At 46.3% G+C, this 27,321-nt stretch overlaps 1 protein-coding gene across 3 annotated transcripts; it reads right to left on the reverse strand.

Annotated features, from left to right (window-relative positions):
- Positions 1-4,370: 4,370 nt before the first annotated feature.
- LOC310698431 (myosin light polypeptide 6-like) lies at positions 4,371-22,295 on the reverse strand. 3 transcript variants are annotated; one of them, XM_083485543.1, is made up of 8 exons: positions 22,157-22,295; positions 21,785-21,989; positions 12,454-12,481; positions 10,429-10,572; positions 9,311-9,484; positions 7,519-7,596; positions 5,579-5,617; positions 4,371-4,690 (listed from the first exon to the last, which is right to left on the reverse strand). In XM_083485543.1, exons 2-7 carry the CDS (start codon positions 21,968-21,970, stop codon positions 5,589-5,591), a joined length of 639 nt encoding a protein of 212 aa, XP_083341669.1. In that variant the 5' UTR covers positions 21,971-21,989; positions 22,157-22,295; the 3' UTR covers positions 4,371-4,690; positions 5,579-5,588. The 3 variants fall into 3 exon arrangements, 2 of the variants coding, with proteins under 2 accessions (XP_083341669.1, XP_083341668.1); XR_014521524.1 differs by lacking the exon at positions 22,157-22,295 and having other exon boundaries at positions 4,371-4,930; positions 5,287-5,617; positions 21,785-22,134; XM_083485542.1 differs by lacking the exon at positions 22,157-22,295 and having other exon boundaries at positions 21,785-22,132.
- Between the last annotated feature and the right edge of the window lie 5,026 nt (positions 22,296-27,321).

Consider the following 27,321-nt stretch of genomic DNA (forward strand, 5'->3'; position numbering starts at 1 on the left):
GAAATGAATTAAGTACTTAACCCGAGGTACCACTGTACAAAAGAGAAGCCTTTTATGGTTTGGGTGTTTATACTCATTCACAAAACTCATCAGTCCAAGAAAGGATATGAATTGCACCTACTCCACTTTGTCACTGGGGAAGTGAAGCAGAGTGAAAATGGTTAGATTTTTGGGGCCGTGAGCTGGAGGTTGGTGGAGGGCAAACAGTGAGATGAGAGTCAAGAAAGCAAGTGGGACTCAACCTTCCCATAAAGACGGTTACGTATGCCTGGAGTTGCTATTTCCTGAAATGAGAAGCATGGCAACCATGCTGTTTATCTGGGGAAGGATCGGTTTGATATTGATTTTAAAGTAAACCTAATTCACACTTCCCAAAATGGTACGTGAGCTGTAACGCAGCCTTCAAAATTCAGAGTTCTGTGGAATTCGCTTTGCAGTCCTCTAACCAACAACTGTTTTAGAAAAAATACATGTATTAACATGAAGTGTGCAAATGCTTATATCATTAATAATATTAATGATAATGCAGCCTTCACCAGCTTGGTGCCCTCTAACTCTCTCATCAGCCCTAACCAGCACAGCTGTGGAGGGCACCTGGTTGGGGAAGGCTGACCTAAGGTATGCTACTGGGCCTTCTTGTCGAGCTGTGATTCTGACTGGAACATCAGAGCCTCTCCAGCAACAAAAGTCAAATCTCCAGGGCACACATGCGCTAAATGCAACACATTCATACAGCTCATATATCAGCAGGCCTGGCTGTGTACTAATGTGTCTCATCTGCGCTAATGAGTCCAGAGTATTCCCTGACATGGGAATGGCCTTTTCTTTTTAACCTTCTTGAATTTGACAGCTTGTCGTGACTCTGAGCAAAGTGCGATTCGATGGTTCTTCTGTCGTCGCTAGAGGATGGGGGTCCAAAGAGGGTGACGACACATTGAGTGGCTGTTTATTGAGGGGACCGGGAGATATTGCCTCCTGCTATAAAAATTCCAAGTCTGGTTGTGACTTTCCATTTGCAACACTTAGAGGCAAACTGCTTAATGAGAAGTTCCCTTGTTTGAACAGGACTTAAATACTTGCAAGTAAATATGATTAGGGTTGAAGGCTTACCGTGCACGTCCTGAAGGGGGGGTGGCTGGGGATATATGTCAGTGCATCATGGGGGGAGTGGCTACAGATGTGCTGCACACATATCATAAGCCAATGTGTTGACAACTCCTTTGAATCTTGGGCTTAGTGTGGATATTGAATGGCAACAGCCGGACAGATCCAAATGCACACGTTTCTCTTGTGCCACTTTAAATATTTATTCTGGGAAGGGAGAGAGGGTCGGGCAGATAAGCAAGCGCCAATTGTATCCATTACCCTTCCTATGCAGCCATTACACACACTTTTAAAATATTATGTGTGTATTCGATGCAAGTGTTGCAAATGGACAAAATACACCAATGAATCAGCACAGAGAGGAGAAGCAAACAGGAAATATAGAGAAGGAATACAAGGAAAGGGGCGATGGTTCAGACCACTGAAAGAGAGAAGCAGGGAGACCTAAACAGGCAGCTACTGGACATGAACCTCAAGGGAAGCCCTTGAGTGTCCTCCTGCACTCATGTCAGGACCAGTGACTTCAAACCAGGACAGGGAACGCACCTTGTTGATCCATTTACAGAGTGGAAGGTGAAGATTTTTCATTTTTCTTGAAGCACCAAACATAGGGCTACCCCAGTTCATGCACAGTCCATAGTTCATAACCTGGCAGGAGGTTCCATGTAACAGGGATAAAGGTAAAGGTAAAGGGACCCCTGACCGTTAGGTTCAGTCGTGGCCGACTCTGGGGTTGTGGCACTCATCTCGCTTTACTGGCCGAGGGAGCCGGCGTACAGCTTCCGGGTCACGTGGCCAGCATGACTAAGCCGCTTCTGGCGAACTAGAGCAGCACACGGAAATGCCGTTTACCTTCCCGCCCGAGTGGTACCTATTTATCTACTTGCACCTTGACATGCTTTCGAACTGCTAGGTGGGCAGGAGCGGGGACCGAGCAACGGGAGCTCACCCCGTCGCGGGGATTCGAACTGCCGACCTTCTGATCGGCAAGTCCTAGGCTCTGTGGTTTAGACCATAGTTTTCAGCAATAAATGTGTGTTCCCACTGCATACATTTGCAGTGTGGTGTAGTGGTTAGAGTGTCAGACTAGGACCTGGGAGAACAGGGTTCAAGTCCTCAGTTTACCATGAAGCTCTCTGGGTGACCTTGGGCTACTCACCGCCTCTCAGCCTAATTTACCTCACAGGCTGGTTGTTGCGAGGATGCGGAGAACCGTGTAGGCCACTTTCAGCTTCTTTGAGGGAAAAGTGGGATATAAATGCAACACATAAGTAATTAAAAAAATAAAATATCCTAAATTAACTGGCAACTCATGGATAATGTTTGAGTCTAATGGCCCTGCAGGAGTCAAATGAGACCAATGAAACAGAGTCTGGGTGGAGATATAAATATACTTTATTCTCAAACTAGTTCTTATTGATGTTTATTTACAATAATGATTTACTTGGCAAATAATATATTGATATGACTTATTAAGTAAGCACGAAAGTCCTCAAAATAAGATACAGAACTGTGATGCAGTGACTGCATTGTGCAGACAGAGGGGAAGATTTAGGGCTGGGCTTTGGGAAGGAGGCCTGAGGGTCTCACAGGGTCCTAGAGCCCTCCCGTCTCCTCCCCAAAGCCAGGTGCCTCCTTACCTGCCTTGCCTCACACTGACATGGCCCTTGGTGGGCGGAGAAGAGCACCGGCCTGGATCATGCTCTGATCTCTTGCATGGGGGTGCCTGGTTCGCTCCCCTTCCAAATTGTGCGCCCAGGGTCATAGCCCCCCTGGCACACACCTCGCGCTACACACCCCTGATACTGTACAGTCATACCTTGGGATAAATATGCTTCAGGATAAGTATTTTTGGGTTGCACTCCGCTGCGACCCAGAAGTAATGGAGCGCGTTACTTCCAGGTTTTGCCGCTCGCGCATGCGCAGACGGTCAAAATGACGTCATGTGCATGCGTGGAAGCGGCAAAACGCGACCCGCGCAGACGTGCTGTCGCATCTTACGTTCTGTTCAGGATGCGAACAGGGCTGCAGAACGGATCCCGTTCGCATCCCGAGGTACCACTGTATTAGTAGTAGTGGCGTTAGGGGATGGGTAGTATCTCCGGTGGGGGACACCTACCTCTGGCCGTTCTCCTTCTGGGGTAGTTGTCCGCCTTTGGTCCCCACCCTGCACAAAGCTCTCACCTGCAGCTCCCAGAAGCTGTCAGCAAGTGACAGCGGCCACACCCTGGGAAACAGCTTTGACTGGTGAGGGTAGCCAATGGGTCTCCAAGCTTAGTGGATTAGGGATTTCCCCTGCATGCGAAAACAGGCTCTAGTGGATTGGGTGGATGAAATCAAAAGTGCCTCCAGTGGCCAAGAAGGCAGTTTCTGCTGTAGAGGAAAGTGAGGGATGGATGGGGCTCATCCACCTGGGAAGGTAGTCCATCTAGGAGAAGGAAAACTCTGGTCCTAAACCTCCTCTGCCTTGTGGGATATCTTCAGGAGAAGAAAAGGCTATGAAGTAAACCCTACACAAATCCAGAGTGGAGTCCCTAAGACAGTTGGATGGCATCCTGTCTGCCTCCTTCTGGCAACCCAGCTGGTTCTGGATGTCTTGCTCTGCTTTCCGTTGGACAACATCAGTGAGGTTCAAGACAGATGAATGCCAACAACAACAGTAGTATCATCACCTCACATTTCCTCCAAGCTGGCATCCATGGTCTCTCCCCTAACGCCTCTGTTTTATCCTTACAGGTTTGACAGTCTTGCCAAATGACCCAGTGAGCTTCATGGCTGAGTGAGAATTTGAAGCCTGGTGTCTCTGCTCCTAGTCCAACACACTAACCACGACACCACACCGCATAATGTTTGGTCCTGGGCAGACTTGAAGCATTGTGGAATGAGCATGTGTGGCACAGGAAGCCCACCTGGCAGAAGGGGACCCCATGGCAGCTCCCTTTCTATTTCAGAAATCACTTTGTGGAGTTTTGTTCTAAAGCAGTGAACCAGATCTGGATGTGTGTGCTAATTCACATGTTGTTGACAGATCCTGGCTCTCCTTCCGCTTTCCAATATGGTTCGGAGCTTTTTGGCTGTCACACAATTCCCTGACAACTTGGTGTTAGGGGGAACCTCCTTGCATTCCCCCACCACAAAGATGCTAAAGATACATTTTTTTTCCTGTTTTTATTTGCATACTCTTTTGATGATTTTACGCTTTGCAGTGCTCTATAAAAATGTGTTTTCATCATCATCCTCACACAAACTCAGAGACCAGAAAGAGCTGAAAACCAACGACTTTATTGTCCAGTGGAGTAAATGTATTGTTTTGGGAGAGTCAAAATGATTAAAAAAATTGTTTTTCTCATAGAGGCTGTTGCATTCAATGGTGCCCCCTTCTGGTTCCACAGAGGAACACTCAGTGATGTTCCCACGTTGCAGTATAAATGAAGCATCATTTGCAGCCAGCACTCTGAGCGAGGGCTGGGTGGCCGATTGTGTTTATACAAAGGTTGAAAAATGGGGGAGTTGATTCCACCGGGGAGTGATGGGTTTAGCAGTCCTGCCTGAAGGGTGCAGCTATTCAACCCCACCGTCAGCAGGTCTGTAGAGAAAAGAAGATGGTGTGTCCATTACGGTCCGTATCAAAGGTTGGCAAGAGTTAGTATGAAGTAGCTCTTCAAGTCAAGAGCTCTGATGAGAAAGTGAAAATTCTTGGTTCACCAGCTTGGCTACATCAGCTCTGCAATGCTAATCTTTGCAAACATCAGCACTAACAAGTTATAGCACACTGGCTTTATATCAACAAGCAACAGCAACAATTAACTTTCCTGGAGTGTGCACACTTGATAATAAAAGGTAAAGGGACCCCTGACCATTAGGTCCAGTCGTGGCCGACTCTGGGGTTGCTGCGCTCATCTCGCTTTATTGGCCGAGGGAGCTTCCGGGTCATGTGGCCAGCATGACTAAGCCGCTTCTGGCGAACCAGAGCAGCGCACAGAAACGCCGTTTACCTTCCCGCCGGAGTGGTACCTATTTATCTACTTGCACTTTGACGTGCTTTTGAACTGCTAGGTTGGCAGGAGCAGGGACCGAGCAACAGGAGCTCACCCCGTCGCGGGGATTCAAACCGCCGACCTTCTGATCGGCAAGTCCTAGGCTCTGTGGTTTAACCCACAGTGCCACCCGCGTCCCATGCACACTTAATATTAGTGGGCCTCCAATCAGGGGTGGACTACGGTAATCTTTCATAATATGTCACCCTGTGTGAAGCTAAAATTTGGTGCCCCCAAATGGATCTTCTCAATTACGGATCTTCTCAATTTTGCATCTTCACGGCTCCAAGATACCACACACAAACGTAAAACTTCAGAAGAGAGCTCAAGGCTCAATACTGAACGAGGTTACAGGGAAGGAAATGTTATTTCCGGTGGGGAAGAACACACATCACTCCACAGAATTAACCACACTCATTTCTGAGGCACATACTCACTCTCTTCCGCTCAGACTGCCATGATGTGTTTGACAAAGGCTGTGGAGAGAAAGGAAAGAGTTGTCAGGAAATTAAAACTACCTGCCACCACATTCACATGCACAGTATTTTGGTCCAGTGAGCCTTTTACACCTGTCCCCCCCCCCATATATGTTTCCATCCTTGCATTTTCTAGGGTAACAAGAGTACATACAGAACCTCTGTTTCCAAGTCACAGAATCCTTCAAGCAAGTCAGTGAGACATTACGGTTGTAGGAAATGTGGAGTTGAGGAGAGTAAAGGGGGAGACAGTAGAATTTCATTCTTTTGCATGGTATATAAGCAAAGCTTTTGTTTCAGTGTCACGCAAGCAGGTACTTTATTTTTGTTTGCTGTGTGAGAGACCAGAAGGCCCAGGGTGTGGTAAGTTGCAGTCGGCTGGTTGCAGTGTGCAAGGGGAGGCGGTATTGCTGGGTCAGGTTAACCATATTGATTTGTATGCTGTTGTGGGGGGATTGGCTATTGCCTTGCTGGCTTGCATACACAATGAAGGAGAGCCAAACTGGGTGAAGGCATCTTTGTTTTAGCTTTCCTAGGAAGGCTGTTTTCCATACCGTTTGGTACCAGTGGTCCATGTTCACTCCCAATAGATGCCTCCAGTGTCTAGTTATGGCACTTCAAGCAGCTGAGAGGAAGTGGCTTGTGAGTTCTTTGTCATGTGTGTTACACCTGATATTTTAAGGTAGCAGTCTACCTTTACTGCCTCTTGTCCCTCCCCGACAGATGTTTCATTAGCAAAGCTATTGCCTCAGGTGACAACTGGCCCACTTGCTCACCTGCAATCTGTTTTCCTGCCCTCACTTCCCCTTAAATATTAGGAGTTTCCTTTCTGGCATTAGCAGGTCATGAAGTGCCTAACTGCTCCCTGCATGTAGCATTGAGGCCCTAATTGTCGAATGGGCCAGTTGTGGCTTCTATATTACCAACAGTACTAGGCACTTAAGCACCTCATCCACACAGTGTTGCACATTTGTTTGCATATGAAAACTGCAACAAGCAAAGTCCAGCATCCCATATAACTTAGGAACAGAGGAAGCTGCCTTGTACTTAGACGGACCACTGGTCCAGCAAGCTTGATACTGTCCACACTGATAGGCTGTGTCTCTCCAGGCTTTCAGAGGGGGGTATAATCCCAGCTCTACCAGCAGATGACAGGGATTGACCTGAGACTTTTCACATGCAAAGCTTTACCACAACTTGTAGATAATGTGTGCAATGTTCTGTACATTACCTGCTTTTTAATATTCATTTGTAAACGGCTTAGAGGTTTTTCTACAGTTGAGTGATATATAAATTTAGTTAATTGTGATATACAAGCTTGCAGGTTCTACACTTTTATCACCACATTTCCCTGTGAAACTGGGAAGTGTCGCTGCTTCCCTTGAATCAAACTAAACTGTCTACTCACCTGTTCTAAGTGATCATCCACAGGCAGGCTGTATTTTAGGGGGCAGAACTGAGTTATCTGCAACGCAATTGATCAGTTACTTAAGTATTTTTATTTATTTACTTGATTGGGGGGAGATGCCCCCCCCCCCGCCAAGGTCATGGGCTCATCCAGACTTCCTTTTGTGCCATACTTTCTAGGCACAGGTCGATGTTTTAAAGCGCTGTGTCCAAGCACTCTTTTTTATTTTCCCACCACTTTCCCCGTGAGAACTGCTCTTTAATGCTGAATCAGAACAAATGGCAATTTGTGTTGCCCACAGATTGCCATTTGCTCTGATTCAGTGGTTAAGAGCGGGGTTTCTCTGGGAAAGAAAGAAAAGGGGGGGAGGGAAGAGTGCTTGGATACAGTACTTCAAAGTGTGGCGCTGTGCCTAGGAAGTCTGGATGAGTCCAGTATGAGTGTTCTGACACTGGGCCTACCTGCTCATGCAAAAACAGACCCAGTCTCTCACCTTCATAATTGATGCAGCCATTAGCATCTTCGTGCCCAGCTAATAGAGTGTCTACTTCCTCTTCGGTCATTTTCTCACCTGGAAAGAGAAGGAGGAGGAACAGCACATGGAAGAAGGAGCCAGGTTCTTTACATTCCCTTCAGTCCCCATCAACCCCAGCCAACATGGTCAAAGGATGATGGGAGCAGTGGCCCAGCGCCATCTGGAGGGCCCTGCAGTGGCTGCTCCTAGCATACCAAGTAGTTCAATCTGCATCTTGCGCTGAAATAACTCCTCAAGAAGGTGTATGAAACTACATTGTTTGTGGCACCGAAGGTGGTTTGCTGTAAATGGCATCAACAATCAAATCTGATTTTGAGATATTTGCGATATTTACCTTTTAAAAATTCTAATCAATTACAGTTGATCTTCAAAACAAACTGTTGGTATGTGTTGTGTGTGTATGTATATAAACAGGTATTTGAATTTTATTTTTTAGAGGGCCATACTTTGAAAGGGAAAACCTGGGTTCAAATCCATGCTGTTTGCAATGCTCACAAGGTGACATTTGGTCACTATTTCTCAGTCTAACCCATTTCACAGGATTGTAGAGCAAATTCTATCATATGCCATTGTGAGCTCCTTGGAATGAGCATGGGACACAGCTGTGTAACTGAGCTCGGATTTGAATTCAGTTTTTCCCAGTTCAAGCCTGATGCTCTAGTCTATCAGCACGACTAGTGCTTTAGGCTGCAACCAAAACCCCACTTACCTGGGAGTAAGCCACATTGAACTCAGTTGCATTATTATGTTAGATATCATTCATCAAGAAACAGTAAAAGGGTGCAAACAGCTTTAAGAACTTTTTCTGTGAGTTCTGGGTGTGGTTTTCTAGGCTGATTAGACACAGCTGGTAATGTGTATAAAAGAACAGAAGTCGCAGTTTGAATTTTGCCTGCAGAGAGAGAACACCCACATGCTTTGTGTTTGTTGTTTTTGTATAGCTGTAATAAAACCTTTGTTTGTGTGTTTTGCACCGGTCTTGCGCTTCTGTCGTCTGCCACCAGAAGAAAAAAACCCCTCTAACATATTATAGGCTTAGATTGAAGGGCAGCAATGATCATGTACCTTTTCTTCTAAAATAAAATAAGGAGACAAAGGGCAGCAAAAGTATCTCTCCATTTTATAGACTTTTTACTTTTTCAATAGTTCTTTGCAGGCTGTGCACTGCACCTCCCTGGAACAGAAGCGCAAGTCCTTATTTATTAATGCACGTATTCTATAGTGGATGAGAGTGCAACAACTTCCTGCCACGAGGGCACCCTCTCTATATAAAGGCCACTCCCCCAAACCTTAGTGGGGAAGAGGTACTGTGAGTCTCCAGCGGGGCTAGTGTTAGTACCAAGGCAAGGGGAAATCAGGATGCAAAACTGTACCTGGAGAGACCAGGGCCAGATTTAGGTTTGATGAGGCCCTAAGCTACTGAAGGTAATGGGGCCCTTTATATGTCCAGCTGTCCCTAGTCAACAACAAATTGTCACTGTTTTTTAGGTTGAATATATGCTATATGGTAATTTATTGACCTAATTGGTATCTAAAGCCATTTGCACATAACAAATAGGAGCCTACACAACACAAAACACTGTTGCTGTATGTAGGCAACAGTGGGATGATGGCTGCGTTGAAAATGGGATCCTTCTGGGCTCTGGGCTCTAGTATGGCTTCCTCATGTTTGGTGTGCCCCCAAAGCTGCTTGGGCCTTCTGGCAACAAACTGGTGAGAAAGTTTTGCCTTTTCTCTTGGCAGCACTTACCAAGCGTGGCGAGGACGTGGCGCAATTCTGCGCCCATGACGGTGCCGTTTCCCTCTTTGTCAAAGACCCTGAGCCCTTCCACGTAGTCTTCGTAGGTTCCCTGATCTTTGTTCTTGGCAATAGTCTGTAACATGGGCAGGAACTCTTCAAACTCCACCCGCTTAGAATTCAGCTCTAGTGGAGGAGGAGGAGGAAGAGGAAAGACTGTCAACAGCAAACTAGTCTCAAGTGCTTTGCCTCCCAGATTTCATGGGGCACTTCCCAGCCTACACCCTCAGAAATCTGTGTCCGCTGATTGTATGCATTCCATGAGGACTGCACTCTTTCACTTGGAATGCGAACCCGAAACTGTATTTGGCATCCTGAAAATTGCTTAGTATATGGTTTTTGGAGAGGATGGAGCACAGGCTCAGAACTGGAAGAAGGTGGTCACACATCAGCTTCTTTTGCTTCAGTGTTTATACTGGGTTTCTATGTAATACATACTTAAATTATATAAAGTATGGAAATTATACAGAAGTAAAGAAAGAGAGAATACTATATTCTATGTTTATGTTTCTACTATTGTCCTATTTTCTTCCCTTATTTTTCTCCTTTAATTGATACGATATCTCTGCTTCTGATGTTCAGCATGAGTGCCTAGGCTAATGCAGCCAAAAGGGCACCATCCATGCACACGTATCTCCTCCTTGCATGTGGGTGGTACCATTTTGGCGACATAGGCATTGTCACTCAAGCATGAATAGTAGAACTAGTAAGAATGCTGAAGCTCTAAAGGGATGTCAGCCTCACGTCTAAAAACACCCTTCAGGGCTGATGTGCCCTGCGCAGCTTCCCACCCTTTCCCCCATTCCTAACTAAAGATGGACAAACCTCTCAAATTTGTTTCCCCAATCTTAAATTCAGTTCACCATATTTCCACATCAACTTGCTATTTTTTCTATTTAAAAAAAAGTTCTCAAGAAAATTCACCAGCATTGTAGCAGCGCTTTTTCCTGATAGACACATTTTTGTATGCAGTTTTTGCCTAGTGCTTGCTTGAATTTGGAATCTATTGCCCTCAAGTGGCCATCCTGTCCGTTTCCCTTTCTACTTGTGAGACAAGGAGCAAGACTCACCATCCGGCTTGGGGTGTCCCAGGACTTTCATGATCTCGGCATTTGTGGGATTCTGTCCCACGGCCCTCATCACATCTCCGCACTGGCCCAACTGGATTTTGCCATCACCAACCCGATCAAAGAGCCCAAAGGCCTCTTTGTAATCTAGGGAGATTAGACCAAAGTTTTAATGTGGTTATTTTGTGATGAGGTCTCAGAACTGGGCAAGCTGCCGGGGACCGGAGGGTTTTTTGGGGATAAAGTGTCAAGCTTGCCATGCCAGCTGTCAACTTGATGGTTCACATAATCCCAAGAAACTAGACACCGCCGTCTGCAAGGTCTGTTTAACCTGCCCAGTTTCTATCACTCATCACAGCCAATATGAAGGGAGGGAGGGAGGGAGGGAGGGAGGTTTCTGCCTACCAAAGGGCAAGCTCTGCTTGGGTTGCGTCTAAAGAGAAAACGATGATGGCGATCTTGAAAGGAAGACTCTGGCTATTCTTGCTCTAAACGAAAGAGGGATCTCAGGGACCTTCCTTCCAAAGGGGCGTCACCTTGATCTTGGGAGGGTTTTAGTTGCCAAGGAATCATTTTTATATTTAGACAGCACCTCTAATCCCGTAGCAACCTTGGACCGCACAAAGGCATGGCTAATCAGCCACACCAAGAGGAACTGCATCTCTCAGATCCCCAGGCCCCCAACTCCTCCACTAACTGAGCTAATGAGACATTCCTTCAAGTTGCTAAGGAAGGTTTCAGTGGTAAGGGCAATTGAAAGTGCAAGATAGTTGAATCAGGTACCTATAGGTGATTACAATGTTCTGTTTGTTGGAAATATGTACATTCTTTCTCTCATAATGCTTAGGGCAGCTTTTAAAATAATAGAGGGATGGTTTGGTGAGCATGGTGAGGCTTCCTAAGGACTTGCCTGCATTACAAGTGTAAATGTAAAACCACTTTCCAAGTTTATTAATGCTGAAGTCCTGTATAAGCCTACTCAGAAGTAAGCCCCATTGAGTTAAATGGGACTTGTTTCTAGGAAAGTGTGGCAAGGATTGCAGTCTAAACGGTTGCTGCTCCCAGCTAAAGAACCCACATGTATTGTAATCCGCATCAGGGCTTTTGGGGCAGAAAACCAGTTTATTGATATAAGATTTAAAAATAAGAATTACTGTTAAGTGGTCGTGGAGAAAACCATACTTCCAGAAAAAATATATAATTTCTTTTGTGTCATGAGGGAAATTATGAATGCCTTTGAAATAAAAGTGTGTGTGCACTTGTGCATGGAGATGTCAGATCAGAAAGCTGAAACTAAAGGTGTGACAATACTGGGTGGATTACAAAGGTGTATTGGGAAAGAAAGGACAATTGTAATTACTGTTTGCTCAGTCTGAACCTGGAGGAGTCTATGTGAGGAGGAAGCTGGGGCAGGGATACATTATGTGACTGTCCAAGAGGATGGACTAGGCTTCTGTGTTTCCAGTCTCTTGACTCTAGCAACTCCGTTCTCCGCTGCTTATGCCATGAGACCAGAAGTAGCTGTAACTCCTCTCCCACTCCCGGTTATATCTAGTGCTACAAAAATTGTGATGTGATCTCATCACCACTTCAGGTTTCCCAGCAGCCAGTTAAATGAAGTGGGGGTGGCGGACCTTGCAGAACATTGGCATCATGTTGTGCTTTTTGGTGTTCTAAATGTTATGGGGAGAGGAGAAGGTGAGACGGGGCCATTGCATTTGATAATAGCTCCCAGTCCCTAAGAAACTAAGAGGTTTTAGGAAGTAAAAAGCAAACACCAAGATGCACACAAAGCAGTTGTTTTGTTTGAGGTGGGCTGTAGGAGTGAATCAAAAAAAGTTTTGCCACCAGGTGAAAGTTCATGCACTTATGTGCATCCAGGCACACCAGCTTAGCGCCGCGACTGTGGGTGCAGGGGGCATGCATGCACAATGTCAGCATGCTGCGGGGGGCATGCGATGTCAGCGCCTCTGCATCTATCTCAGGAAAGCTTGCTCCTGGTGCCTTTGGACAATCAAAATGGCTTACCTTCCAGCTGCTCCTTGGTGAATTCAATCTACGAAGAAGAAAGAAAGTGGTTGGAGATCATGACAGTCACAGGAAAGGGGCAATGGTACTGAAGTGAGAGGGAGACTGGGCAAGGTGACAGGAAGGTGGTCAAGTCTAAGTTGTTGATAGAAATGCCAAGTTATAAAAAGGAAGCATTAGGACTCGCAGAAAACTTCTTCAGCCAGAGATGAGTGGCCAGAGCAGATGCTAAAGCTCCCAAAGAAAAACTAAAGTTGGAACAGGGCAGCTATGCTATGTATTTTGTCCATTTTAACATTTGACCATTTAATTTTCATTGGCGAGTAGATGTGTAAAAAATGGTCAACCTGTTTAGAGTTGATGGCCATACTGGACATTTGTATTGTTGCATTTTTCAAAAATACCTATACAATCCATCAGGGTTAGGAATTTTGCTTATTCAGATCAAATTCTCAGGACTCTCCCTAGGCCACCCCCTTTCTGCAGACCACAACTCCTCACCAGTCCTGCTCTGTGCCTTCGTCAAACTCTTTAACTGTGATATTGGCTCTTGCTAGCCTGGATATGGGATGCAGGTGGCGCTGTGGGTTAAACCACAGAGCCTAGGACTTTCTGATCAGAAGGTCGGCAGTTCGAATCCCTGTGACAGGGTGAGCTCCCGTTGCTCGGTCCCTGCTCCTGCCAACCTAGCAGTTCAAAAGCACATCAAAGTGTAAGTAAATAAATAGGTACTGCTCCAGCGGGAAGGTAAACGGCGTTTCTGTGCATTGCTCTGGTTCGCCAGAAGCGGCTTAGTCATGCTGGCCACATGACCCGGAAGCTGTACGCCGGCTCCCTCAGCCAGTAAAGCGAGATGAGCGCCGCAACTCCAGAGTCGGTCACGACTAGACCTAATGGTCAGGGGTCCCTTTACCTTTACTAGCCTGGATATTGAGATGAGTGTAGAAATCTCTGGCTTTATTGTGGCTGGAATCATGAGCGTAGCCAAGGGGGATGCCCCCTCAATCAAGTAAAACAATAGAAATAGTTAACTGACCAATCATGTCGGTTCTGCCCCCCCCCAAGTCCTGCTCCCCCCAACAAAAATCCTGGCTACACCCATGGCTGGAATGCAACCTCTTGTACAAAGAAAAGAGTCACACTCATTACTTTGACCCTGCCTATCACTAGGTGGCCCTCAGAAGTTACCTCATGAGAGAATGCAGCCCTCACACTAAGAAAGGTTTGCCACCTGTGTGTCTATATATCACAAATGTCTCCTCCATGGTCATCTCTGAATGGTTCATTTTTACTCCCTTTCTCTGTCTCTGTTTTCTTCTCCAATTTTCAGTTCTCCTCAGACCTGTCTCTCAATCTGCTCAAACAAAGGGTGTTTCCAAGACAAGGAGCGCCTAGAAAGATAAAATCTTGGGTTTTTTGTGGTAAACCAGAAGTGGAATTGCAATTGCTTTCCCCAAGTACTAGGGATTTTATTTTGTGTGTCCACATTCTGCTATGTTCCATTCATATCAGTGGGTGAGACACAGCTGTGTGCGACAATTCATTCTCCTTCCCCTCCCTCCATTCTATCACTCTCACACCAAGACTTTTAAAGAACTTCCAAAATCCATATTGGAGTATACCATTTTTAGTCCAACCAATCTGTCACAGAAAAAGCATGCAAGCTTCCAAGTTCTCCACCATTCTTCATCAGGCCAGGTGGGAAACAGTTCTGTGGAACTTGAAAGCTTGCACACTGTTTTGTATCATTTTGGTTGGCCTCATAAAGGCATTGCCCTAAAAGGGGTTTGGGAATTTTCCTTGTGAGCCAACCCAGCTACTTTCTAATGTTGTCTAGGTTCTTGAGAGATGACTGCCTTTCACAGTTGAGGTTATTAAAGGGCAGGAGGGGGGCGGGAAGCGAAGGATGGAGAGGCAGAGAGAGAGTAAACAGAGTGCTGTGAAGGCAGTGCATGCCAAGGAGATTTCCACGCCCTCCCCTCCTACCCCAGCTCCAAGGTAGTTGGGGAGTTGCAATTTCACCTCTCCCTCCCTCTCTCTGCAAGGAGGCAATTCATCCCTGCCCACTCAGCTCCTCTGAAGCCTTGGGCCAAGAGGTCTGCTGCTGACTGACTGGCTGGACTCCCGATGAGAGATCCAGCAGCTTTTCACTTTCCTTCCTGCCACTGAGAAAGGGTAACTTGCTTCCTCAGCCTTATAAAATAAAATAAAAAATACTCACTCTCCTGCAATGTTGCGCAAGTACTTTGTTTGTCAGTAAACAAACAAAGAGGGGAAAATATGCTTGAGACTCAGTTCCCCAGAACTCCTCCAAATTTTATGCTAAAACCTGAATCCACTGAAGAGTCCAGAGGAGCCAGTGGTCAGGCCAGGTCTCTCTCTCTCTCTCTCTAGCGATGGTGCCTGCTGAGTCTTCACATGTTCATTCAGAGTCTCCCAGCGGCTGCTGGATTTCTACACTTGCCTCTTCATCTGCTAATTCTCTTCATCTGCTAATTCTCTTCCTGAGTTCAGTTCCAATGGGACAGCAGGACTGCTCAGTGGCATAGCGTGGGTTGTCAGCACCCGGGGCAAGGCAAGTAATTTGCACCCCCTAACCCGGGGCAAGGCAAGTAATTTGCGCCCCCTAACCCCTAACCTGCCGCCGCTGCCAGCTTCTTCTTGCTGCTGCCTGGTCTGGTCTGGTGTGGTTCTCTCCTGCGCTCAGCACTGCGCTGGGCGGCCGCTGCACTGTCCCTCCCCCAGATAGTCCCTCGCTCTCTCTCCGCACCGCATGCCTGGCACCCACCCCCTCCACAGTGGGCGGTGACCCAGCGGCTCGGATTGGATTTGCACAGCCAGCGCTGCAGTGAGAGAGAGTGAGTGAGCCAGGTAGGGGCAGAGAGCTGCGAGTGCAAGCGCCCCCCCCCCAGATGTTGCGCCCGGTGCGGCCGGCCCCCCCGCACCCCCCACGCTACGCCACTGGGACTGCTGCATATTGTGAACCACTTTGAGATTCATAAGTGCATTAATGAAAAGGGTATAAGAGTTTTTAAGATAAAATAAATAAATAAAATGAGACTGGCAGCTTTTCTCAGAGTTGTGCAAGGTAAAGCTGTTTACAATGTTATAAACATTTCACAAATCACACAGTTAAAAACCCACATTTTAAAGCAGCACAGAGCAATTACGGTAGATAAGATATAGGAGCTTACTGTATGTTCATTTCCAGCATGTTCATTCAAATAGTAACCAGTGTTTTAAAATATGTGGAATGGCCTTACCAGATAGTAAAAGCGTGCTTAGGTATGGGAAGTGGTGGGGGGCAGGGTGATAGGGCTCATTTCTGCCCCCCCCCCCAATGCTGCTATACACATAGAAACCACATCTCTTGCACAAGTTGGAAGAGTACCGCTGTGAGCATCTTTCCCTCTGGAGACTGTGCTTCTCTTCTGGGTTTAAAATTATAATAATGAATTCTATGCATTAGGGGGAAAGTCATGTACAGTATATCACCGAGAAAACACAGGTGTATTACACATGGATGATGACGCACGTGGATCCCTATAAAATGTCAGTGAAGAAGGCAGGTCAATTCCAGTTTCAATGCCTCATGCAGAAGCTGTCCAAGGATGCTTGCAGACCAAGGTGTGGAATTGCCACTCTCCATACACTTACTTTTCACAGGACATGCACATGGCATCACTGTCCATTAATGCCTATCCTCTGTCTTCCCTGCATTATATATGCCTTTTTTCCAGACAAAGTCTTTGCTTTTTTCAGAAGTACAGAAGAGTAGAGCACTCTCTGTAGCTGCAGATTCCCTTAGCACTATCTCTTAAAGGGCAGAGTTTGCATGTGGGCAGTGCCCAACAACTCAGGCGCAATGGGTGTCATTTTATAACATTTACCGTATTTTTTGCACCATAACACTCACTTTTTTCCTCCTAAAAAGTAAGGGGAAATGTATGTGCGTGTTATGGAGGGAATGCCTACGGGTGGCATGCCTACGGATTTTCCTCCTCTAAAAACTATGTGCGTGTTATGGTCGGGTGCGTGTTATAGAGCGAAAAATACGGTATTCATTTTTAAATTGATCCTTTTAATTAGGCTAATATGTGTTTCTGGTTTGTTTGTTTTAATGCATCACGTTTTTTGTTTAAAAACTGAACGAAATGTAGCCAGAAAAGTGTTATATGCTAAAAAGATCAGTGGGGAAAACGAGCAGGGTGATAAAATGTTGCCCACCACAAAGGTGTGCTGAGCCTCAAATGGTGAATTGAAGCTTCCCCTTTGTCACTAACAGGAGCTGGTGTGGATGGAACATGGAAGACTGTGCACAGAGAAAAAGTGCAGGAAGGCTCATGATCATGTGGAAAGACAACTGCAGTTCCGCTTATTGCTTACGACAGAGGAGCAATCTTGGAACCAGAGGATGGAATTAATGAGCATGACTTCACTTATTAATGTCAATGGGTCTACTCTGTGTAAAGGTTAGGTGTATTCCACCCGGAGTCTGAAAGCACCCCAAACCCCTCAGTCCCCTTTGGCAGCTCCTAGGGGCGCAAAAAGGCTGTGATCCAGGCATCTCACTGTACAATACAGGGCTCCATATATTTGTTCCGTCCTGGCCTGCCCCAGCTGCAAGGTTTACAAAAGGTAACAACTCTTGCTTCTGTTCATCTTGCTTCCCACAGGCCTTGGGAGTAGATCCTGGAGACAGGAAGCGTTTTCCCCAAGACTACGCATGTGTGGCCATGTGTGGCTAGAGATGGGACCCAGCCTAAGGCTGCCCGGCTCATGGGGAGGCTTGGAGCACAGGGCAGGAGTGGAGGGAAACCAGGGTGAACTCTGGATTTTTAGTTTTGCGACATGAGACACTGCAGATGAAGATATAGAAGCATGATTAGTCGCACCAACAGGGTAATGAACAGCTTCTATCCGTGAGCTGTTAGGCTGCTGAATGAAAAGATAACAACTGGGCAACTGACTTAAGGGTTTGGTGGGTGTGCGTCAGTAAACGAGGGGAATTGAGACTAAGAGAGCTGAGTGGGGGGTGCTCGTGTAATCTCACTGTATACAAGTTGTACAAGTGACAATAAAGTACTTCTATTTCTATTTATCATTGTGGATCAGCACATTTTACAGGTACTCTTTTTTCTGGTTGTTCTGTGGCCCGTGGGCAGTGCAAAGGAGCCCTGCGTGTTACGTGGACCAAGAACGGTTCTTCGCCGCGCATGCAGGTGCTGCTGTGGCCAGGCCTGGAACTGCTAGGCCAGACTGCCTCTCCCTGCATCAGAGGCCGGTCTCTCGCTGGCTCCTTCAGCCTTGTGACCAGCAAAGACAGAAGTAGGAGATGCTTAAGGCGCCAGGGAGGCCAGTTCAGCAGGAGGTTTCTAGGGCTGGAATCTAGAGTGGGTTTAAATAAGGGCTCGCTTTCCCCTCTCTGCCATCACTCTCCTTATTGAAGCCCCTACCTCACTGTTTCAGGAATCCCGCAGCGTTAGGAGGACATGGCTGTTGACGGAATGCCCCAATCCTCCCGCAACTTGATCCTCCCAGTCTCAGAAGGTGGCATCCCAGCAAAGGGATAGAGGTAGGATTGAAATAACTGTTCCCTGTAAAAAGCGGGGAATATGCTAAGTCCCACCCCCGCTGGTGGCCACCTGTCCCTGGCCGGGCTTTCTGAGAATGCAGGCCAAATACCAGGCTTTTGCGCCTGCTGTTCGGACCTGTCGTTAAAATAACAGGAGCCCTTTCAATTGCTAAATTTATCTTGCCCCTCTAACCCGCTAACCTTAGCTTGCTGCCCTTAACACTCACCATTGTCTGTTGAGATGGGGAAATGGACTTTATTTCCTGGCTGCCTAGAACCAGCACTGAGACAGGGTTGCCATACTTCAAAAAGTGAAAATCCAATCACAAAAGTTGTTGAGCTTCTTTTTGCAAAATCTTGTTAAGGAGAAAAGAAAATTTGCCAAAAGCTACACTTCCAGATTTCGCCAGACAATTCAACACTTTCTGCCTGAACGCTGCTTCCGAGGGCCTGATCCGGGTTATGTCCAGATGTATGGCAGGCAGCCCTACACTAAGAGCACCAGCTTTCCATGAAGCTATGAACCCTAAAGGCCTTGAGGTCTGGTGTGGTGCAGAGGTCAAGGAAGGAACTTCCTTTTAAATACGGTATGAAAGACCCAGACGTAACTCTATGCTTAGTTACCTAGCCCACTGTAGTGCAGCTTTGCATAGGCTGATAGTCCTCAGCTATTTCAGATGTTCCACATGCATTAGGAGACACATTTCTTAATTTTGTTACCATTTATTTGTAGCCTTACCCAGCTGCATGGCAGACCAAAATCCAGCAGGGACAGCTTTCCCCCAGCACAGAGAGATAGTGATGGGGAAGCGGCACCTGTTGAATTTGTGCCTGCAAAAAGCTTGTGTCAGGAAAAAAATCATGATAAACCTAGATGCCCCCAGCACTTGGAACCCCAAAACATACTACCTCTTGACATGGAGGGCTAATTATTTATCAAGACTTAAAGTCTAGAGTGTGATCAAGTAGCCAACTTAGCTTCACACAAATCCACACCTTGCACAGTCATTGTCCTGCCTTTTATTTCTTTTCAAAGCTAGAATTCATTTACAGATAGGAAGCCGTGTTGGTCTGCCATAGTCAAAATAAAAAAATTCCTTCCAGTAGCACCTTAAAGACCAACTAAGTTAGTTCTTGGTATGAGCTTTCGTGTGCATGCACACTTCTTCAGATACACTGAAACAGAAGTTGTCAGATCCTTCTATATAGTGAGAAGGTGGGGAGGGGTATTACTCAGAAGGGTGGTGGGAATGGGAGATTGGCAGATAGCTGAGATGAGCCTGTTGACGACTCTTAACGACTGTAATAGGTCTTACAGGAAAGACAAGGGGTGAGAAGGTGAGAAATGGCTTAGTCATGTATAATGAGATAAGAATCCAATGTCTTTGTTCAAACCAGGTCTCTCCATGGTTTTAAGTTTGGTAATGAGTTGCAATTCAGCAGCTTCTCTTTCCAGTCTATTTCTGAAATTCCTTTCTACTTCTGAAATTCATTATCAGCCTTGAAGACACACAATGAACTCAGCATGGGCTGAGAAAGAAACATGCCTGATTTTAGACATTCTCATTTCCCATATGGAGCTCCGGTTCCCAACACTGTATCATTTAGTTCACAGATAGTGTTAGCCTTGAACCAAGGAGACTTAGATCCTTGCTGATGTACAATTCACAATTAACCAAGCATCTGTGCTCCTTAGCTGCCTCTCTGAAAAATATGGAACAATAGCTGTGAGGGTAAATGAAACAAATCATTTTAAAGAGCAGCAAAACTCAGGGAGATCAGCTGTCTCATCTGGAGACAACGAAATAAATTGCAATTAAATCCTACAGTAGTTCATTCCATTTTATTTTCTGTTGCTTCAGACCCAGTGGTGACCACTTCCATAAGAGAGGCCAGATTTCCCATGTTTTGGTTCCAGCCAGAGTTAGCTGGGCAGATTTAAACACGTATGAAGTTTCTGCAAAATGTAAAACTGAATATGGGGATTCAGTAAAAAGCGATGAAAATAAACAGATCAGATAAGAGTTATGCATGCCATCAGTGCCTTTCAATTGACACCCAGTTGACACCTACTTGGTCTCTTGCTGTTCATGAGGGGGCTGTCCAGCTTGGAGATAATGTAGCAGGGTCTTGCCAGCTATTTGGGTATCCCATAGGAATGGGGTTGTCTGGGGGCCAGTTTTATAGGTAATGTGTGTGCATAAGCACATGCGGCTCCATCTTTACAGCTGCGTAGCGTGGGTTGTCAGCACCCGGGGCAAGGCAAGTAATTTGCGCCCCCTAACCCGGGGTAAGGCAAGTAATTTGCGCCCCCTAACCCCTAACCTGCCGCCGCTGCCAGCTTCTTCTTGCTGCTGCCTGGGCTGGTCTGGTGTGGTTCTCTCCCGCGCTCAGCGCTGCGCTGGGCGGCCGCTGCACTGTCCCTCCCCCAGATAGTCCCTCGCGCTCTCTCTGCACCGCACGATTCGCACAGCCAGCATTGCAGTGAGAGAGAGTGAGTGAGCCAGGTAGGGGCAGAGAGCTGCGAGTGTGAGCGCGCCCCCCCCAGATGTTGCGCCCGGTGTGGCTGGCACCCCCTGCACCCCCCACGCTACGCTACTGCATCTTTATCAAGCTGCCAAGCCCCTGTCAATTCAGTTTTACTTTGGCTTTGACTCATTCTGATCTTTCTGCCAGGGGGAAATACCTGACTGCTTCAAGGGAGTTCGAAAGTAGTTTACGGAAGTTTGGAGCCTGACAAGTTTTTCAGAGAGCTGGTGGTCTGAAAGAAGAATCTCTTTTCATGGTATGTTGTTCATTCATCCCACCATTTGCCTCAAATAAAGTGGCTTTGTATTGTTTAAAAAATCTGTTTGATAAGAAAAACAGGCAAACGAAATGTGTGTACCACAAGAAGTGAAGTCTCTTTCAAATCACCTTCAATTCTGTTAAAAACTATTGTCTGTCTCTGCCCGGGCTGAGGATATTATTCAAGCCCAAACGCTTTTAATACTCCAAACACCTTGTGTGGAGTCGGGCTGGGTGGGTGTTTGTGAGTGGAACAGGGCTAGGCTTGGCTTCTAAAATGGTGATAGCTGCCTTGATTTATTTAGCCCCCTCTTCGCACCCACTAATTCATATTAGGGTGCGCCTAATTACCGTATTTTTTGCACCATAACACTCACTTTTTTCCTCCTAGAAAGTAAGGGGAAATGTCTGTGCGTGTTATGGAGCGAATGCCTGCGGGTGGCGGGGGGGATCTGCTGCAGTCGTGAGCAGAGGATCCATGGTTCCCCTTCCTTCCCTCCTCTGTGGTTACAAAGCATGGATCCACATGGATCGTCAGGATTTTTGCATTGGGCTACTCCAAACTCACTGTCAGATCACATGTTTGTGGCCACAGCATGAACCACAAAAATCATATATCCACTATTTCGTTTAGAATATTTTTTTTCTTGTTTTCCTCCTCTAAAAACTACGTGCGTGTTATGGTCTGGTGCGTGTTATAGAGCGAAAAATACGGTAATTATTGCAGCCTGTAACCTCCCTTTATCCACTTGTAATGCCCTGCTGCAACACTTCTCAAATTAGTTCTCTTCTACAATAACATCACCCCACAAAGCACTATTTAGTAAAAGGATAGAAAACACTTTAGAGCCAGATAAAATAGCCTAAGATCCTGGCCACTCCCTCCTGCTCCTGCCTTTAACCGGCTTTCTTCCCAAGAAGAGAAAGGTTCCTGCAGGTGTCCTGTCCCTTCAACCATGTTTCACTCACCACAACTTTGGAGAGGTCAATTGGGGGATCCTTGGGCTTTGCTGGTGCTGCTGGTGCTGCCGGTGCTGGTTCTGGAGCTTTGCCTTTAGCTGCCGGGGCTCCTGGCTTTGCTAGAGCTGGCTTCGCTGCTGGTTTGGCAGGCGGGGGTACTGGCCGTTTCACTGGGGCATCCTTCTTTGGGGGCATGTTCCCTCTGTGTCTCCTGCTGGGAATGAAGCAGAGGGGAAGTCAGCAGATGTAGGCAGGTTCCTCAGCTCAGGCTGGCTCTGCCCGGCTGCAGTTTAAATAGCTCTGTGGATCCTGTGATGTCAGCCCAAGAGGACTAGCTGGGTATGGAGTGGGAATGCATCTAAAAATGGGAGCATCAGTCACCTTCAGCAATGCTAGTTCCTCCCTCCATTCAAGACAGAGAGATCTCAAAGGGCTTTGCTACAGCTAAGCATCCTTTCTGAATAGCCAGGCCTTGGACGTGCCTTTGTGGCACCAAGCCAGCCAGCTCACACAGCAAATCCTCTGGCTCTCCGCACCAGTCATATGGGCTAGCAGAAGGCAAACGGGGGTGGGATTCTCCTTCTATTAACATTGCATCCAGCCTGGCTTGACTGCTGTTCTAAGTAAACTGCAGCAGCGTAGGACCCAATCTATTGCGGGGAGGGTGTAACTATGGCATAATTATCTAGGAGCTTCTCCATTGTGGAGTATGTTGATTCTTCTAGTTGCACTGATCTCTCTCTACACACACACACACACACACACACACACACACACACACACACTTCTTGGCAACTCAGAATGCAGGGACTGCACACATCACAATACAGACACTGGAAAAAGCAACAACTTGTTTAGCTAGAGGGTGTTTTAGAATCATTGCAGCCTGATTGGCACAATAAACACAATGCTTTTCGTTCTGCAAAATATTCAGTTTGGGTTGGATGGAAATTGGAGATACTTAGACATGGATGTAAAGAATACTTCACATGAATTAGTTGCACGATGCTGTGATCCTGGCCTCTGTCTGTCTGCAAGAAGTGTTTTATTTGGGGTGGGTTTCCCTCTGCTGCCCTTAAAAGTTGGACTAAGATCGCTTCCAAAACAGCTAGTTTAATGAGCGTTTATCCCAATTTGTTTGTGGTGAGATTAGACACTGTGTCAAGTAAGTCTTATCCCAGAGCATTTCCACATCACCTTCCTTATTGCAAAATATCTGATCTTTTGGGTTTGTTTTGCAAGAGTCCTAAATGAGCTTTAATTGTGCTGGCTGAATTTGCCAGGTTGCGATTGAATTCCACCCCAAAATAGTGACAGTCTGAAAGTGCCCCAAATTCCTGACAGCAAATGTGTCTGCCTTTGTGTACATGCATCTGTTTCTGGCCCTGACTCTCCCCTGACTCTGTTTCCTCTCTCTCCCTCCCTTGCTGTTGCAATTTTAGAGTTTGAGCTGCTTGGGGCAGGCACCTACCAGTTTCACTTCTGCATGAAGGGCATCGTTGGCACACTCAATAATTATAATTAATACTTAAGGTCAGGATAGTTAGTAAGAGGATGGAGTAATACGGGTTGTCATAGGCTCCTAAACATTTTTTAAGAAAAAAAGCACTGAGTTATACCATAAAATTATATATCAATGGAAAGATAATTTAATGAAGAATGTAATGCAATAACTTTTATGAAGGATTATTTATTACAACAGCAGACCTCGGAGAAGAGACAGTGGAAGAGGACTGGAAAAAGTTTAAGGAATATCTTCAAAAGCACTGTAAACTGTATGAATGCTAAGAGGTTGCAGGATAAAAAATAATACGGCCTCAGTAATCTAGTTGTAAGAGACATGAAAATAAGTGTTGCATAAGAACAAAGATGAAACCTTGATTAATATTATGTAAACTTTAAACATTTAAGTATTTGACCAAAAAAACCCCCAAAAAACTTAAAATTGGAGACATAATATTTGGAAACTATAATATAAGATTTAAAAGATGGTGATGAACTGCTGAATATAATTTTATAATCGGGAACGCAGGAAAGGGAGATGTGAGGAAGTCCGAAGGTTATGAAAATATGGTTATTTGATACTTGATTATGTTGTATTATTTTGTGTTAACCTTTTTGTTTTTTGGGTTTTTTTTGCTTTTTCTGTTTGTTTGCCTTATGTGTCTGATGATTCACTGTTTAAAACCTTTAATAAATCTCTTTTTAAAAAAAATATATTTATTACAACAGCAGTCATAAAGAAGAAACGTGAAAGACACAGAAAAAATGAGATACAGTGGTACCTCGGGTTACATACGCTTCAGGTTACATATGCTTCAGGTTACAGACTCTGCTAACCCAGAAATAGTGCTTCAGGTTAAGAACTTTGCTTCAGGATGAGAACAGAAATTGTGCTCCGGTGGCGCGGCAGCAGCAGGAGGCCCCATTAGCTAAAATGGTGCTTCAGGTTAAGAACAGTTTCAGGTTAAGAACGGACCTCCGGAACGAATTAAGTACTTAACCCGAGGCACCACTGTACAGGTTAAATTGCCGTGTTGGCACTTTGCGATAAATAAGTGGGTTTTGGGTTGCAGTTTGGGCACTCAGTCTCTAAAAGGTTCGCCATCACTGGGATAGGGAGTAAACTCTACACAAATCCAGAGTGGAATCCCTAAAACAGTGGGATGGTGCCTTGTATACCTCCTTCCGGCAACTCCTGCAGCCCAGCTGGTGTCAAACATCTTGCTCTGCTGCGAAATCACTTCTGTGCTGCTAGTGCAGCAAAAGCAACATGGGAGGCAGCAGTTTGCGAGTTCCTGGTCTCTGCAGCCACAGCAGGCGCTGCGATTCTCCAGCAGTGTGACTTCACCCATACGCACACTCCATTGTCTCTTCGACAACAAGTGCAAGGAGATCTTTCTGGAACACAGAAGCCACAGCTGTGCAACCCCAATAAGCTTTGGTGGGGGAGCATGACACAGAGGGCATGCACTGGGTGACACCTTCATGTTTTGCCTCATTCGGTGAAACAGGATGGATGACCACTGTTGATTGTTATTTAAGATGGTTCTGCGCCCATAAGCACTTGTTGTCTTCTCATCTTCTGTCCTGATAGCTAGGCAAAAGCAATTTGGGTCTAAGTAGAGATTCCTGATTCTGAAGGGCTTGTACTGGAAGGAGTCATGGGAACTTTTTCATACTACAGTGGTACCTCGGGTTATATACGTTTCAGGTTACATACGCTTCAGGTTACAGGCTCCGCTAACCCATAAATAGTACCTCGGGTTAAGAACTTTGCTTCAAGATGAAAACAGAAATCGCGCAGCGGCGCAGCAGCAGCGGGAGGCCTCATTAGCTAAAGTGGTGCTTCAGGTTAAGAACAGTTTCAGGTTAAGAAGGGTCCTCCGGAATGAATTAAGTTCTTAACCCGAGGTACCACTGTATGTCTATACAGATGTCGTCGTCCCCCCCCCCCCATCTGTTGTGGCGTCAGTATAAATAGGGGTTGGAATGCTGGTTTCTATTATTGCTAGATCCGAAACAAATTATGTCGAAGAAGAAAAACCCTTACATCCTTTGCATTCAGGTGGTATGGGCCATGTGAGTGATCCTCTATACATATCAACAGCATGCATAGAAGATTATTAATGTGGCCCATACAAAGGTCTGACAGAGCTGGCCAGGATTTTGCTGGGGGTGGAATGAGCAGCTATGATGCAGCACAGTGTTCATGTATCGAGCTATGTTTCTTCTGTGGTTCTGTCCTTAAAGGTAAAGGGACTCCTGACCATTAACTCCAGTCATGGCCGACTCTGGGGTTGCAGCGCTCATCTCGCTTTACTGGCCGAGGGAGCCACTGTATAGCTTCTGGGTCATGTGGCCAGCATGACTAAGCCACTTCTGGCAAACCAGAACAGTGCACGGAAACACCGTTTACCTTCCCGCTGGAGTGGTACCTATTTATCTACTTGCACTGGCATGCTTTCGAACTGCTAGGTTGGCAGGAGCAGGGACCTAGCAATGGGAGCTCACCCCGTCGGGGATTCAAACCGCCGACCTTCTGATCAGCAAGTCCTAGGCTCTGTGGTTTAACCCACAGCACCACCTGTGTCCTGGTTCTGTCCTTAGGGTGATACTAAAGGCCAACTTCAAAGCAGGCTCTCATCTCAGTTTGTTAACTTACTTTGCTTCTCATTATTTTGTTTTTATCCACTGGACGTAAGCAGATACCACATCCCTCTCCCGGAGGTGCTTGCAGGAAGTGGCAAAAGCACAGGGGCAGGCATTTGGGGAGATTGAGGCCAACTAGGCTCCTCCTTAGTTGATTCTGGGATTTTTTAAAAAATGTTGCCACACAGCCGACCCCTACCTTGGCCACTGACTCGCTTTACTCCTAGGACTTTGGTGGTAAGGTTATGCTTAGGAGAAACAGATTGCTGGCAGAACTACATGTAGGCTTACAGTTCCACATCAGTTTAGGGAAACTGCAGAATATGGTAGGGGGCTGCAGAATCCAGCTCTCCCTTTCCATTTAAATAAAGGACGTTTCCAGCCATTATAGTGGTGAAGATGCACTTGAAACTGTGCTTGAGCAATGCTTGCTGATGCAGGAGTGATGTCTTAACAAGAGATCTAGTGGTTGTGGGCGGGGCTAATGCACCCACACAGAATCGCTCCCCCTGCCCCTCAATGACTAGCAAAGCCGGAGCAAATTTAGAAATAAATGGTTTTAAAAATGCAGAATAAATGGGGGCTGTAGAACTGAGTTTTTCTTGGGGCAGGATTTGCATTTTAGTTTTAGCAGGGAGAATACCCAGCCTTGAGCATTAGCTGCTCCTACTGTAACTTAGGGACGTGGGTGGCGCTGTGGTCTAAACCACTGAGCCTAGGACTTGTCGATCAGAAGGTCGGCGGTTCGAATCCCCGCGATGGGGTGAGCTCCCGTTGTTCGGTCCCAACTCCTGCCAACCTAGCAGTTCGAAAGCATGTCAAAGTGCAAGTAGATAAATAGGTACCGCTCTGGCGGGAGGGTAAACAGCATTTCCATGTGCTGCTCTGGTTCGCCAGAAGCGGCTTAGTCCTGCTGGCCACATGACCCGGAAGCTGTACGCCGGCTCCCTCGGCCAGTAAAGTGAGATGAGCACCACAACCCCAGTCGGCCACGACTGGACCTAATGGTCAGGGGTCCCATTACCTTTACCTTTAGTGTAACTTAAAATGAGACAAGCCCTGGCGCGTGCAGTGCAGGGTAGAGGTGGCTAAGAGGCTGAGCTGTTGACCAGGGAGTCCCTGCTTCCATCTCATTTTCGCCATTCTTTCACTGGATGGCCTTAGGAAAGCCACTGTTCTGTCAGCCTTCGCTTCAGCCATGCTAACACACACAACACAATCTGTAACTGAGGGATGATTGTAGTGACCTGTTGCACAGGCAGTTTGTAAGGATGTTGTGATAAGGCAGCTGAAGTGTTCGGAATAGCAGAAATGTGTTTAAACAATTGATATTGTATTAAGAGCAAATGCAGCCCATTGCCAAAAAAGCAGGGGAACCTGAGGAGCTGCCAACG

This window comes from Podarcis liolepis, assembly GCF_965112155.1.
Source record: "Podarcis liolepis genome assembly, chromosome: 2".
Classification (NCBI taxonomy): Eukaryota; Metazoa; Chordata; class Lepidosauria; order Squamata; family Lacertidae; genus Podarcis; species Podarcis liolepis.

Excerpts from the sequence above, each read along its gene's own strand:
- LOC310698431 (XM_083485543.1), bottom strand. The coding sequence starts at position 21,970 with ATGCCCCCAAAGAAGGATGCCCCAGTGAAACGGCCAGTACCCCCGCCT. Across the intron at positions 12,482-21,784 it reads TTGACCTCTCCAAAGTTGTG|ATTGAATTCACCAAGGAGCA; the intron begins GTGAGTGAAACA and ends TCTTCTTCGTAG. Across the intron at positions 9,485-10,428 it reads GGGACACCCCAAGCCGGATG|AGCTGAATTCTAAGCGGGTG; the intron begins GTGAGTCTTGCT and ends CTCCTCCACTAG.